Genomic DNA, 12,270 nt, shown 5'->3' on the forward strand with positions numbered 1-12,270 from the left:
ATAATAGCGACAAATTTGGTATTTGTCAATCTTAACAGCCACACCCAATACAAAGTGAAAAATGGTTATTTGGTACAAAAATACTTTTTTTGGAACAGGGGGTGGGGAGTTGGTACCTAGATAAACAGACAAGACAATAGAAAAGACAGAGAGAGCAAGCCTGACTTTACACTTTCAAACAGTTCAGATACAGGTGATCAGACTGCGTAGAACAAATGAATATCAAAGTTTGTAATATGTGATTTCATTACGCTATTAAGTACACTATTCTTACATCACAATTTGTACTTGTCATTAGATTACTTCACAACTACTGGAAAGTCCTTTGGCAAATGTATGGAAAGGAGAAAGAATAATACTAATTTATAAAGAGAAATTCTCCATTTTTCACACATGTAACTTCAAGTGTGTCTGACTACCGCAGAAAATTTACCAAAGACAAAATCACCAGCACGATCAGTGAATCACATATTCAAAGTACTATTTGCAAACAAACAGAAACACACAAAAAAAGGCAGGAGAAAGTATACAGTACTTTGAGCGTACTAAAAAGTTTTCTTGACAAATTTGAATAAAGACATAATGATTAATGATTAATGTTTCCAAGTACAAAAGACAGACTGAAAGAAACTGTTACGATGAAACAAGGCCTTGTAAGTCAATACATTTGTCAGTAGTTGAACAACTAAATGTTCATAAGGATGCATCTTTTTTAAAAGAAATAATAATAGTAATTATTATTATTATTTAGGTTTTGGTGTTTTCAATCAAATTTTTCTTAAACCGGTACAGAAGGTTAGAAGCTGTGAGATAAAGCCGATGTACTTTCTTGAAGTATGAAACTGACAGTTATTACTTACAAGATTCAGCTAATGCAACATGTATAAACCTGGGACTCTTACAAGTTAAAAATGAAATGAGAGAGAAAGTCTTAGAAGACTATAAATTCAAGGCAGGAAAATGAAATGCTCTCTACAACAGATTAAAAAGTTGTTTATATGTAGGGCACATCCAACCACAACAAATGAAAAAGAAAACAATTTTTTTTTCTTTTCTTTTTTTTTTTGCAGAACTAAATTCCCTACCTAACCTCAAGCATATGTGCAATTTGGGCTTGGGAATTATCACTTTCATCAAGGCACTGAGTACTGAGAGTTCTTGAATCGTGTATCACACAGGCTGCCAATTTCTTATGAAAAAACAATTGTTCCCACAAATACCATGACACATCCAAATAAAAAATCAACATACACTACTGTGTAATAACATCTAGAAAGATCTGTCACATACAAAACTTTGAAGTCTTAATAAACAATTAACATCTGCCCATTATGAATGCTATCTGTTATGGTGGCAAGAAGAATCCGAGTGGAAATACACAATCTTTAGGCATGAAACAGTCATGTACAGTTTTCATGTGATTTTTCATTTTGTCTGGCCTTGAAAACTCTTTTGAGCATACTGGACATGGAAAGACTTTTCTCTGATGGCCTTCATGATACAAGAAGGCATGTCGCTGGAAGCTATATTTGTTCTTGAATGTTTTCTGGACATCAGCCTTGGCACATTCTGTACACTGGTAAACACCCTCCGAGATGGATGCATATCGAAACAAATTAAGTCCTCGCACACTCATCTCTGTAAGCTGTTCTGCAGGATCTTGGCTGGCAGAAGTGGCTCGACGTCGCGCTCGTCGTTTGACAGGAGGCCGAGCTGCTGGCGGAGCAGACGCAGGTGCTGGTGGTACAGAGGGAGAGCTTGCACTGTCTTCTGGTCCCTCACTCCATCCATCTTCCCTGCTCTGTGGCCGCTCAAGCTTTGGTGTCAGCAGTGGATCTGTGAGCAACACACTGTGTTAATAAATATTCCGGCATGCCTAAAAGTTTGGAGGCAAAGCAAACAGAAAAATAAATTTCATGCAGATGATATTCAAGCTTAATCTACGTATTACTTAATTATGCATTCTTTACATCACTGAGTAGCATATTCTAAGCAACAGACAATGCATAATACATCTGAAAATTAAATGTTATTTGAACAGCATGCCAGCAATTTATATACATAATCACATCAGTAAAACAAAATGTAACATTTAGTTAAGTTTCATGCAAGTATTCTGTTCCTTTCAAATCCTTAACACGAAATACAAATGTGATGTTACAATGCAGCTTTATTCTTATGTATTTAATTATGCAAAAATTGTAACCACTATACACAAAGTATTAACCCCTCAAACTGATGCTCAATAACACTAAATTCTGCATGTAATACCTGTTGTGTACAGCAAAATTCTAAATTTTGAAAAATAACAATTTGCTACAACAGGAATGGTTGACTTTGAAATACTCATAACAGCATGGGTTCAAAAGAATAGAATTCTCTTAAATATCTGATCTTTAATCATGCCTGAAAACTGAAGTATAATAACACCATAATGTTAAAATAGCAATGGTTCCTTAATTTTGTTGTGGCTTTGAGAAAAACCGTTGCATCATTCATTTTATTAGAGAAAGTAGCAAAGGATTACGTGACAATACTAACATGTAGTTATTTGGTCCTGTGGGATCGCCTATGTTCAGCCACTGCCTGTATCAGTACTACAGTATCATATATTCTAATTGCATTACTGCTGATACCATTTAAAAATGCTCAGGAATGAATTTGTGTCAAATCCAAGAACAGAAGTACAGGGTGTACATAAAGTCCGGGAACACTTTCAATTATTTATTGCACAAGAACCAAACACTGTACAGATGTCGTACATATGTCGTTATGAAGAGAAACCCTGGAAGTCTTTTCTTTCTTTTTCTTTTTTTTTTCTTCATGTGTACCGCCACAGCGTAGTTTGGTAATTTGCTGATAGTCAGCGCTAGTCGCAAACATGGCGAGTGCAGGAGCTGAGCAAGCTTTCTGTGTGTTGGAGTTCGACAAAAACAAGTGTGCTACAGCTATTCAACAGATGTTTAAAACCAAGTATGATAAGAAGCCACCAAGTACAGAAAAGAAGTCACCAACAAGACAGGTCATTTACCACTGGTACAACAAATTCGTTATGACGGGTTGCTTGTGCCCAACGAAGAGAAGCGGACAGCCCAGTGTGAGTGAAGTGAATATGGAGCATGTGCGAGAGACATTCATAAGGAGTCTAAAGAAATTGGTGCGTTGTGCATCCCGTGAACTTGAAATGGCTCCAATGACAGTGTGGAACGTGCTGCGACAGAAGCTGGCTATGGAACCATTCAAATTGGAGCTAGTGCAGATGCTCAATGACTACGACAAAGACAAGCGTGTTTTGTTTGCAGTTGCAACAATTGTATGAGGATGGGGATGGCATTGTTGATCGCTTAATTTTTAGTGACGAAGCCACTTTTCACACTAATGGGAAAGTGAACAGGCATAATTGTCGAATCTGCGGTACAAAGCATCCACATGTTGCATTGAATTTGAGTGTGATTCCCCAAAGGTAAATGTTTTTTGTGCCTTGTCATGTCAAAAACTGTACAGGTCATTCTTCTTTGCTGAGCGCTGGATATTGGACATGTTGCAGCAATGACTGATATATCAGATGCAATGAAACTCTCCGTTCATCTTTCAGCAGGATGGGGCTCCACCCCATTTTCATTGTGAAGTTCGTGGGTACCTGAACACGGAGCTGCTGCATTGACAGATTGGCTGTGCTACAGAAGGGGACAGCTGTTTTATGACACAGCCTCCCCAATCACCAGATCTCACTCCGTGTGACTTTTTTCTGCGGGCACACATTAAAGACCTGTTGTATGTAGCACCTCTACCACGCGATGCAGCAGAGCTCCGGAAGAGAATAAGGGAAGCAACTGACACAGTCTACGATGCCATGCAGAGACAGGTATGGCAAGAATTTAATTACCATACTGACGTCTGCCAGTTCACTCATGGTTCGCATATTGAATGTTTGTTAAAAAAAATACTTTCAGAGTTTCTCTTCAAAATGCAATATGTATGACATCTGTACAATGTTGAGTTCTTATGCAATAAATAATTGAAAGTGTTCCCGGACTTTATGTACACCCCGTAGCATACAGGTAAATTAATAGACTAGCAATCAATAAAGCCCAAGACCATTGACAAAAATCATTTAAGGAGCCACTCCACTGCCGTGAAGAACGAACACTAGAAAAAAACTTGAGAGGCGTAATGAAGCTTGCTTCACTGCAGAGCAATTTGAATTCTTTCTGTAAGTATTTGCTTTTTCCTTGAACATCAGTATACACTAATTTCTCCTGTTATTTAATTATTTTTTATTCAACAATCCCTGATTCTGCTAGCATTTTTACAAACAAACAGCCCTCTCTTTCTTACCTTCCCAACCAATCCGTCTCTCCTTTCCAAGGTAGGAACTAATAAGCCTAAATGATGATGTGTACTTTTATATTTGCCTATCAGCAGAACAAAATATTTCATTTCCTGAAGGCTCAGTACTGGCCAGCAATACTTTTTCATAATGTTATGGATTTCTTGAGTGAATTTTTCCTTTAATACAGGTCTTGGTGAGCTCAGATTACTTGTATCTGTATAGAATGAGAGCTTCTATGCAGTCTAGTACAGAAACTTTCCTATTACACACTTACCCAGTCGAGTGTGAAAAATATTTTGAAGCTTGTGGCAAAGCAATATTAAAAGCAAAAAACTTCTTGAAATGTGTCTGCTGTCTCGCTTAGTCATGACCGCTGTGGAGGCAGAGTTACAGCAGATTATCACCTTTATAGTGCCACCTAGTACTTCACTGTCATGAAGGACTACTAGTTACCATCTTGCGGGCTTTCTTGGAACACACGGAAAATAAAATGTTTCTTAGCTAACTTGGAGGAAAAGGATGAGGAGTTATGGGGAGAGGGGTTGGGAGAGAGAGAGAGGAAGAGAGTGTGCTTGGTGTACCGCAGACATCAAGGGTAAAACTCAAACTGTTTCTACCACTGATAACAAAGTATAATAGCAAACCTAACCAAAGGCAGGGTCATGCCAGTGAAAAATGTGAAGCATTGGGGAATGATCATTTAACAGATGAGGAACTTGAGAGAGAAAGTCAACAATGAAACTACATGACAAATTAAAAATGTGTACTGTACAGGGACTTGCAGGTTATGCTGTTATTGAATGATCTACCCAGCTGAAACCTCACAATCCCTGTAAACAGCTTCGATCTGACAGATACTTTACCCTACTTTTCCAACTTGACATAGATTTAATTCATTAGGAAGTTTCAGTATACACACTGCTGCAGAGAAGAAGATTCATCTTCACGACTAAAGTATTTATTGAATTATAAGACAACCCCTCTTTTTACAGAATCAAATGACGTTCTGCTGCAGGCAGTAAATATTCACTGGCCCAGCATGGATACTGAGGGTTTCTGTAACTTTCCTGCTTTAAAAAGTCTGTTCACACTAACTTTCATTACTTAAAATTGTGAGATCATGCCACCAGGAATTATAAGCAGGTCTGTGCTGTTCTCTACAGTCAAAGGCTTAACTACCTCAATGAGGTGCCCCTGAAAGAATCCAGCACCAACATCTTTCTTTCTGTCAAACAAAGAGCATAGTATTCTGTCCCAAACAAATTTTAACCAATCTCCCGTCCATCACTTTTCTTGGCATCTAAAGATAAGTATTGGAGGCAGTTTTTCTTTTGATATCGTTTTCCTATGAAGTAATGCAAATGGGGGGGGGGGGGGGGGGGGAAGGGGGGGGGGGGTGCTTCCTTACATCTGCTAGTGTACTTAGCATTACTGTTATTTAGAATTTCTTATAGGAACTTTTAACACCCTTCATGTTGACAGTAATATTTGATGACATATCAAACTAAACACTCATCTGGGTCAGTGTTGCTGTTATGGCTTACTAAACAGTTGCGTCACTTCCTTTGATTATGTTTACTACTAAACAGCTACTGTTATCCAAACCCAAACGCAGGTTGCCTAACCAACAGTTTCCAGCGGCAACACAAATTTGATATTCGGTATTTCATATAATTACTGACTGAATTTAAAAATTTAAAACACTGTCAATCTCCTTCTTAAGAGGTGTAACCTCGCATTAAAGCTTAATAAGGCAGATATTAAAGTTAGAAACAATGTTATGTCCTGAAGCAGGGCTATATAACCAAACTATATTCATCCGGTATTTGAGAATGAGAACACTTAGTGACTTCGAACAAAGTTTACACATAATTTCAAGCATTTCAAAACTTTTTCTCACTAATACCACTGATAAAATAACGAAAGGTAAAAAGTTTAACACTTACTACATTTTCACTGTTAATGTAGCAGAAATTCAGCATCAGGCACGATAATTACTATTAAAAACAGTCTTGATCACGATTTATTTTACATGGTAACCGGTTTCGACCACTACTGTGGTCATCTTCAGACCATTGAGTAGGAACCCCTTTCTGTAGGAGAATCACAATGCATTCAAAAGTAATCAGGCACGATGTTTTAATTTACGTCTTTATATTTTCCAGACAGTATCCACATATACCACTGAATGTATTTCAAAAATTATATCATTATATAATGCATAGTTTATAGATATGACATCATAAAAAAGGGAGTTCTATTCCTTAAAACATTGGTGGGTTACTGGTATGATGCTGATATGCCAGTTTTTTTCATCAAGCACTACAGGAAGAGGTTGAGGAAGTGGTGCTCTGCTTGTTAACAGAAGCCCCACTCTCATCATCATCGTCACACAATGTTTTGAATTCCATGATGCACACAGTGGGAAAGTTTCTCTTTACCTCGAGTGCCTTCATTTGGATATTTCAAGTAATCAGGAAGCCTTCACTGTGTTTCTCCTGGACTTGCAAAACAACATGCTGACCCCACTTTCAGAAACATTTCCTGCTTCAGTCCCCTGAACATTTGGTGTATAGAACTAATGTTCTTTAATTTATTCTTTATCTGACACCACCTATGAACATTAACTTCTGTTACACCAAATTTTCTTCCTGTTGCAGTTATTTGTGGTCTCCACTTCAAGAATCACGACTGTCTGTCTGAACCTATTGTGAACCATGAACTCTTAGATCCATGTTTCTTAACAGACACATGGCTGTAATTTGTATCCATTGTCGATTGCTATAATTTACAGTTCATGCTGTGCTGACAATATTAAAAACTGAATGACAATAATATACAATGGCCCAAAAACAATACAATTTTTCTTGACCCCTTACAGATGAATCGGCAGAAACCTTACCATTTCAGATTAACATTATTGCCAACCCTGAAAATCAACAGTGCTGCAGAACAGTAGCAGCTTTAGCAGCATTGTTGACGCTTATGTTTCATATTTTGTGTCGTGTTCAAAGTGTTTGTTAGTATTAACTTGCCTCTTGTAGAAATGTATACTACTGCTAAGTATTTGTTTAATTTTAAAGTCAAGTCAGTTCAATTCTGACTAAAAATGGATTAAGGTGAACTGCTAGTCAAATGTGGTATATGTTCATAAAAAGCCAAGATCCACACTCCGTATTCCCTTGGTTGGCAGCACACTGAAATCTGCTGCCCACTTCATACCAGTGCTTGGCCACTTTCGTCTAACTATTAGACCTCAACGTTTACAAATTCTTAAAACTAAATCTGGGAAAAAACCTTATCTTACAGTTGGGTAAATAGGGTATTGTGCTTCTGAGGTACACTAAGGGATCAAAAGTATCCGAACACCTGCAAAAACGTATGTTTTTCATATTAGGGGCATTGTGCTTCCACCTACTGCCAGGTACTCCATATCAGCAACCTCAGTAGTCATTAGACATCATGAGAGAGCAATATAAGGCGTTACACGAAACTCACAGACTTCAAACGTGGTCAGGTGATTGGGTGTCATTTGTGTCATACATCAGTATGCGAGATTTCCACACTCCTGAACATCCCTAGGTCCACTGTTTCTGATGTGATAGTGAAGTGGAAACACGAAGGGACACGTACAGCAGAAAAGCGTACATGTCGGCCTCATCTGTCCAGACCGTCACAGGAATTCCAAACTGAATCAGGATCCACTACAAGTACTACTGACAGTTAGGTGAGAGGTGAGAAAACTTGGATTTCATTGTCAAGCGGCTGCTCATAAGCCACACATCACGCCGGTAGATGCCAAATGACGCCTTGCTTGGTGTAAGGAGAGTAAACATTGGATAACTGAATAGTGGAAAAACGCGTGGAAAAACGTTGTGTGGAGTGATGAATCATGGTACACAATGTAGTGATCCGATGGCACGGTGTGGGTATGGTGAATGCCCTGTGAACGTCATCTGCCAGCATGTGTAGTGCCAACAGTAAAATCTGGAGGCAGTGGTGTTATGGTGTGGTCGTGGTTTTCATAGAGGGGGCTTGCACCCCTTGTTGTTTTGTGTGGCACTATCACAGCACAGGCCTACAATGATGTTTTAAGCACCTTCTTGCTTCCCACTGTTGAAGAGCAATTCAGGGATGGCGACTGCATCTTTCAGTATGACTGAGCACCTGTTTATAATGCATAACATCCCTGTAATGGACTGGCCTGCACAGAGTCCTAACCTGAATCCTGTAGAACACCTTTGGGATGTTTTGGAATGCCAATTTCGAACTGGGCCTCACCGACTGACATCAATACCTCTCCTCAGTGCAAGATTCCAAGAAGAATGGGCTGCCATTCCCAATAAATCTTCCAGCACTTGATTGAATGTATGCCTGCGAGAGGGGAAGCTGTCATCATGACTAAGGGTGGGCAAAGACCACACTGAAATCCAGCATTACCGATGGAGGGCATCACGAACTTGTAAGTCATTTTCAGCCAGGTGTCCGGATACTTTTGATCACTTAGTGTATATTTGCACACATACACTGTTAGCCAAAACATTATGTAATTCCATGCTTCTTAGGAAACGATGATGCCAAATTTTACTTTAAACACACCGCACACTACTGGAAGAGTGACTAAGATTAATGTGTGCAATTGTGTATTTTTATCTGCCCCCCCCCCCCCCTCCCCCACACACACACACCAACTACTGGCAGATTGGTAAATACATACAAAAGATGATGTATCTACTTGTTTCAGATCTGTAGCGGTCTTCACAAGAAAAGAGAAATTAGAAAGGCTCGCAAGGAAAGTGAGCTTTGAATGATAAAGTGTGAAGTTACAATAGATATCATGTCAAAAAAGAAACTACAGGGCAGGACAAGAAAGAATTCAACAATGAAATCCTAACTACACATGTGTTTTTAAAATCTTAAGACAGAGGAGGAGAAAACAGCAGATTGACTTCTGATTGCAAGGGTAGGAAAGACAGGGAACAGAACATAGAAGAAGACAGAACAGTGGGAAAGAATGAAGGCAGACTCGAACAAATCTACAAAAAACTGAACAAAAGAGCCAGAATGAAAAAAAATTGCAAAATATGTGTTTGGAGGGGAGGAGTGCGGGGAGAGGCGGGGTACCAGAGAACAAACATGAAAAGGTAAAACGATTGATTAGTAAGAGAGAGTGATGATGCACACATTACAATTTGCCTTCATAATAAAAAATATATATATATATATATGAAAGCTATCAAATCTCACATAGTTCCTTTCCAAGCATCTGGTAAGTAGGATGAACTTTTATTTTGTCATAGTTTTACTGCATAACTTGGATTGTTCTTTTCTTTACAAGTTATTGTAGACTGAAAAAATAAATTGCGATACAGGTCATCACGGAAGATTAACAACCACCTTCCCAGGTATCAATCTTTTGGTGGGTTTCATCCCACATTCTTCCTTTCCTTTACTAGTCTCCATATTTCATACATCAAATATACTTAATAACCTCTTTTACATATTTCAATATTTTTCTTTTCTTCGCAGATTTTCCCTGCAATTCTCAAAATTAATTAGTCCAAGATGGCACAGCTCTTTTCATCTACTTTTTCCCTATTTGTGCTCAGTTCCAATTTTAAATCAATATTGGTCATCTGCAGGATTGTTGAACATTTTCTTTGTCTGTACCAGTTTATTCTTTACATCTCTTTTCTTCAGTCATCTTGTGTGGTGTTGATCACCACAAAAAATTGTTTAACATCACCTACATCTCTTTCCACCCTTACTGTAAGCGCTTTGTTTTACAGGCACATCAGTGACTTTATTGTTTGGAGCAGACTCACAATGTCTTATTGCCAGGCACGTTATCAAAGGTGCGCACTGTACTTCAAAAATGGTGCAGCCACACAGGTGTCTCCCACAATATCATACCCCACTTAGCAAACTTGATATTGCTTCTCGTCCATTCACCCATTCTCCAAGCTCCCAGGTATGTTGCCAACAGAACATTCATTATTTTACCCATGTCATCTTTCCAGTTAGGTTGCAGAAAAATCTGCCAACTCTTTGACAACAGTTATTTCAGGCAAGTGATCTGCTGAACTATAACTTCCTAGCAACTGCATGTCAATGTAAATTGAAGTAGTGGCATGTTGCCTTACACTGAAGAGACTTGTAAGATGATGTGGAATGTTGCTGCAGTAATTCTGCACAAAAGTATGTAAAAAAAAAATCTCACTGAAATTTGAGATGGCTTAGCACATACGTGATTTTATGTCTTTGATGCAATTATATTGTCTGAAACCTAATGACTTATTTCTATCATCATTAGTTGCAAATGCCATAAATTTCAAATGTTTTTATATCCCATTTCAGTTTCAATAGCGATTTGAAACAAATGAAGTAAAAGGTACTGAACAATTTAGTAACTGTTATAAGGAAGGACAATCATTAACTGCAATAAATGTACATTAATCTAAGCCTTGGTATATTTTAAAAAGTGAAACTGTTTCATAAGTACCAAATTAATATTCTTCAGAGACTCCATCCCTACCCAACTTTTTCTTCTTTTCAGTGTTTGTTTCATAGTATATGTAGTGACATACAAGCATTAATTTGACTTTTCCCATGGGCATTATCCATTATTGCATTAAGGTATTAATTGGCGATGAGGGCTGTTCAGAAAGTAGAGAACATTTCCGTCTGACATCAGCTGTTCAGTCGGCACCCATCCATGACAGCAGGAATGTCTGCGTATCTGGTTTTTTCAATATTCGAATTTGAAATGTGCACCTGTTGTGAGGTGCGGTCTGTGATTCGGTTTTTGTTGGCATTAAACCTAAAACCTATAGAAATTTAAAGTGAACTGTGCGAAGTGCACGGAAACAACGTAATGAGTGAATGTTCCGCCGGAAATGGTGCATTCGGTTTAAAAATGGCCGAACCAACATTCATGATGAAGAGAAGAATGGACGCCCGAGCATTGTGACTGACGATCTTGTCGCTAAAGTTGATGAAACAATTCGTGAAAACCGTCGCTTCACAACAACGGAGCTTTCGCTTTCTTTTCCACAAGTTCCACAGACTTTGTTGTTAGAAATTGTCACTCAAAAGCTAAGCTACCACAAATTTTGTCTTTGCACAACAATGCCTGACCTCACACAGCAAACCGCACTAAGAACTCCTTGATTCATTCAAATGGGAAATTTTCCTTCATCGCCCTACAGCCCCGACCTGGCACCAAGCGACTTCCATTTGTTTCTCAACATGAAGACCTGGCTTGCAACGCGGCGCTTTGATGTCGACGTGGAACTCTAGGCGGGCGTGACTCACTGGCTGAAGTCTCAGGTGGCAGAATTTTACGATGAAGGAATTTCAAAGATTGTCCACTGCTATGATAAGTGCCTCAATGTGTTTGGTGACTCTGGAAAAGTAGTATGTCAGTTGCTCTTTCAGATGTATATAATAAAATGTATTTGTTGTACCTAGTTTCCTTTTTTTAATGCCAAAACTTTCCCCACTTTCTGATTAGCCCTCATATTACTGAGACAATACACGAACAAATATGTTAGAAAGTGATGGAAATCTACAATACAAATGCACAAAAGTACGGTGATAGCTCAAATATTGAATTGTCTCCCATGAAAAGTATTCACATATATGGATGCACGGATCAACACGAACTATTTGTACTTGGAAAAAGGGTTAAAACAGTAACAGGAGTTCTAATATGACTAGTCAAAAATCTGAAAGTGCCTACTCAAAGAAGTAAATTTCAGCATGAGTATTGATATTCTGCAAAGGAAGCATAACTAAAATATTTTTCAATTTAGTATTGCTACTTATGAGGGGGTACTTTCTGAAGTCAATTCAAACATGATAAAATTGTAAGAGCTATCTCTGCATCAATTACATGTAGTGCACCTACACACCACAGTTCTGTTCTCCCTCTTTTC

General features: G+C 38.4%; 1 protein-coding gene across 1 annotated transcript in view; it reads right to left on the reverse strand.

The window, feature by feature from the left end:
* Positions 1-1,107: 1,107 nt before the first annotated feature.
* Positions 1,108-12,270, reverse strand: part of LOC124596085 (protein tramtrack, alpha isoform-like) — a 152,534-nt gene continuing 141,371 nt past the window's right edge. Inside the window, exon 5 of the mRNA XM_047135077.1 lies at positions 1,108-1,836. Within this exon, the coding sequence (XP_046991033.1) occupies positions 1,346-1,836 (491 nt within the window). The 3' untranslated portion in view covers positions 1,108-1,345. The remainder of the gene's footprint in view (positions 1,837-12,270) is intronic.

Source organism: Schistocerca americana, chromosome 2 (assembly GCF_021461395.2).
Source record: "Schistocerca americana isolate TAMUIC-IGC-003095 chromosome 2, iqSchAmer2.1, whole genome shotgun sequence".
Classification (NCBI taxonomy): Eukaryota; Metazoa; Arthropoda; class Insecta; order Orthoptera; family Acrididae; genus Schistocerca; species Schistocerca americana.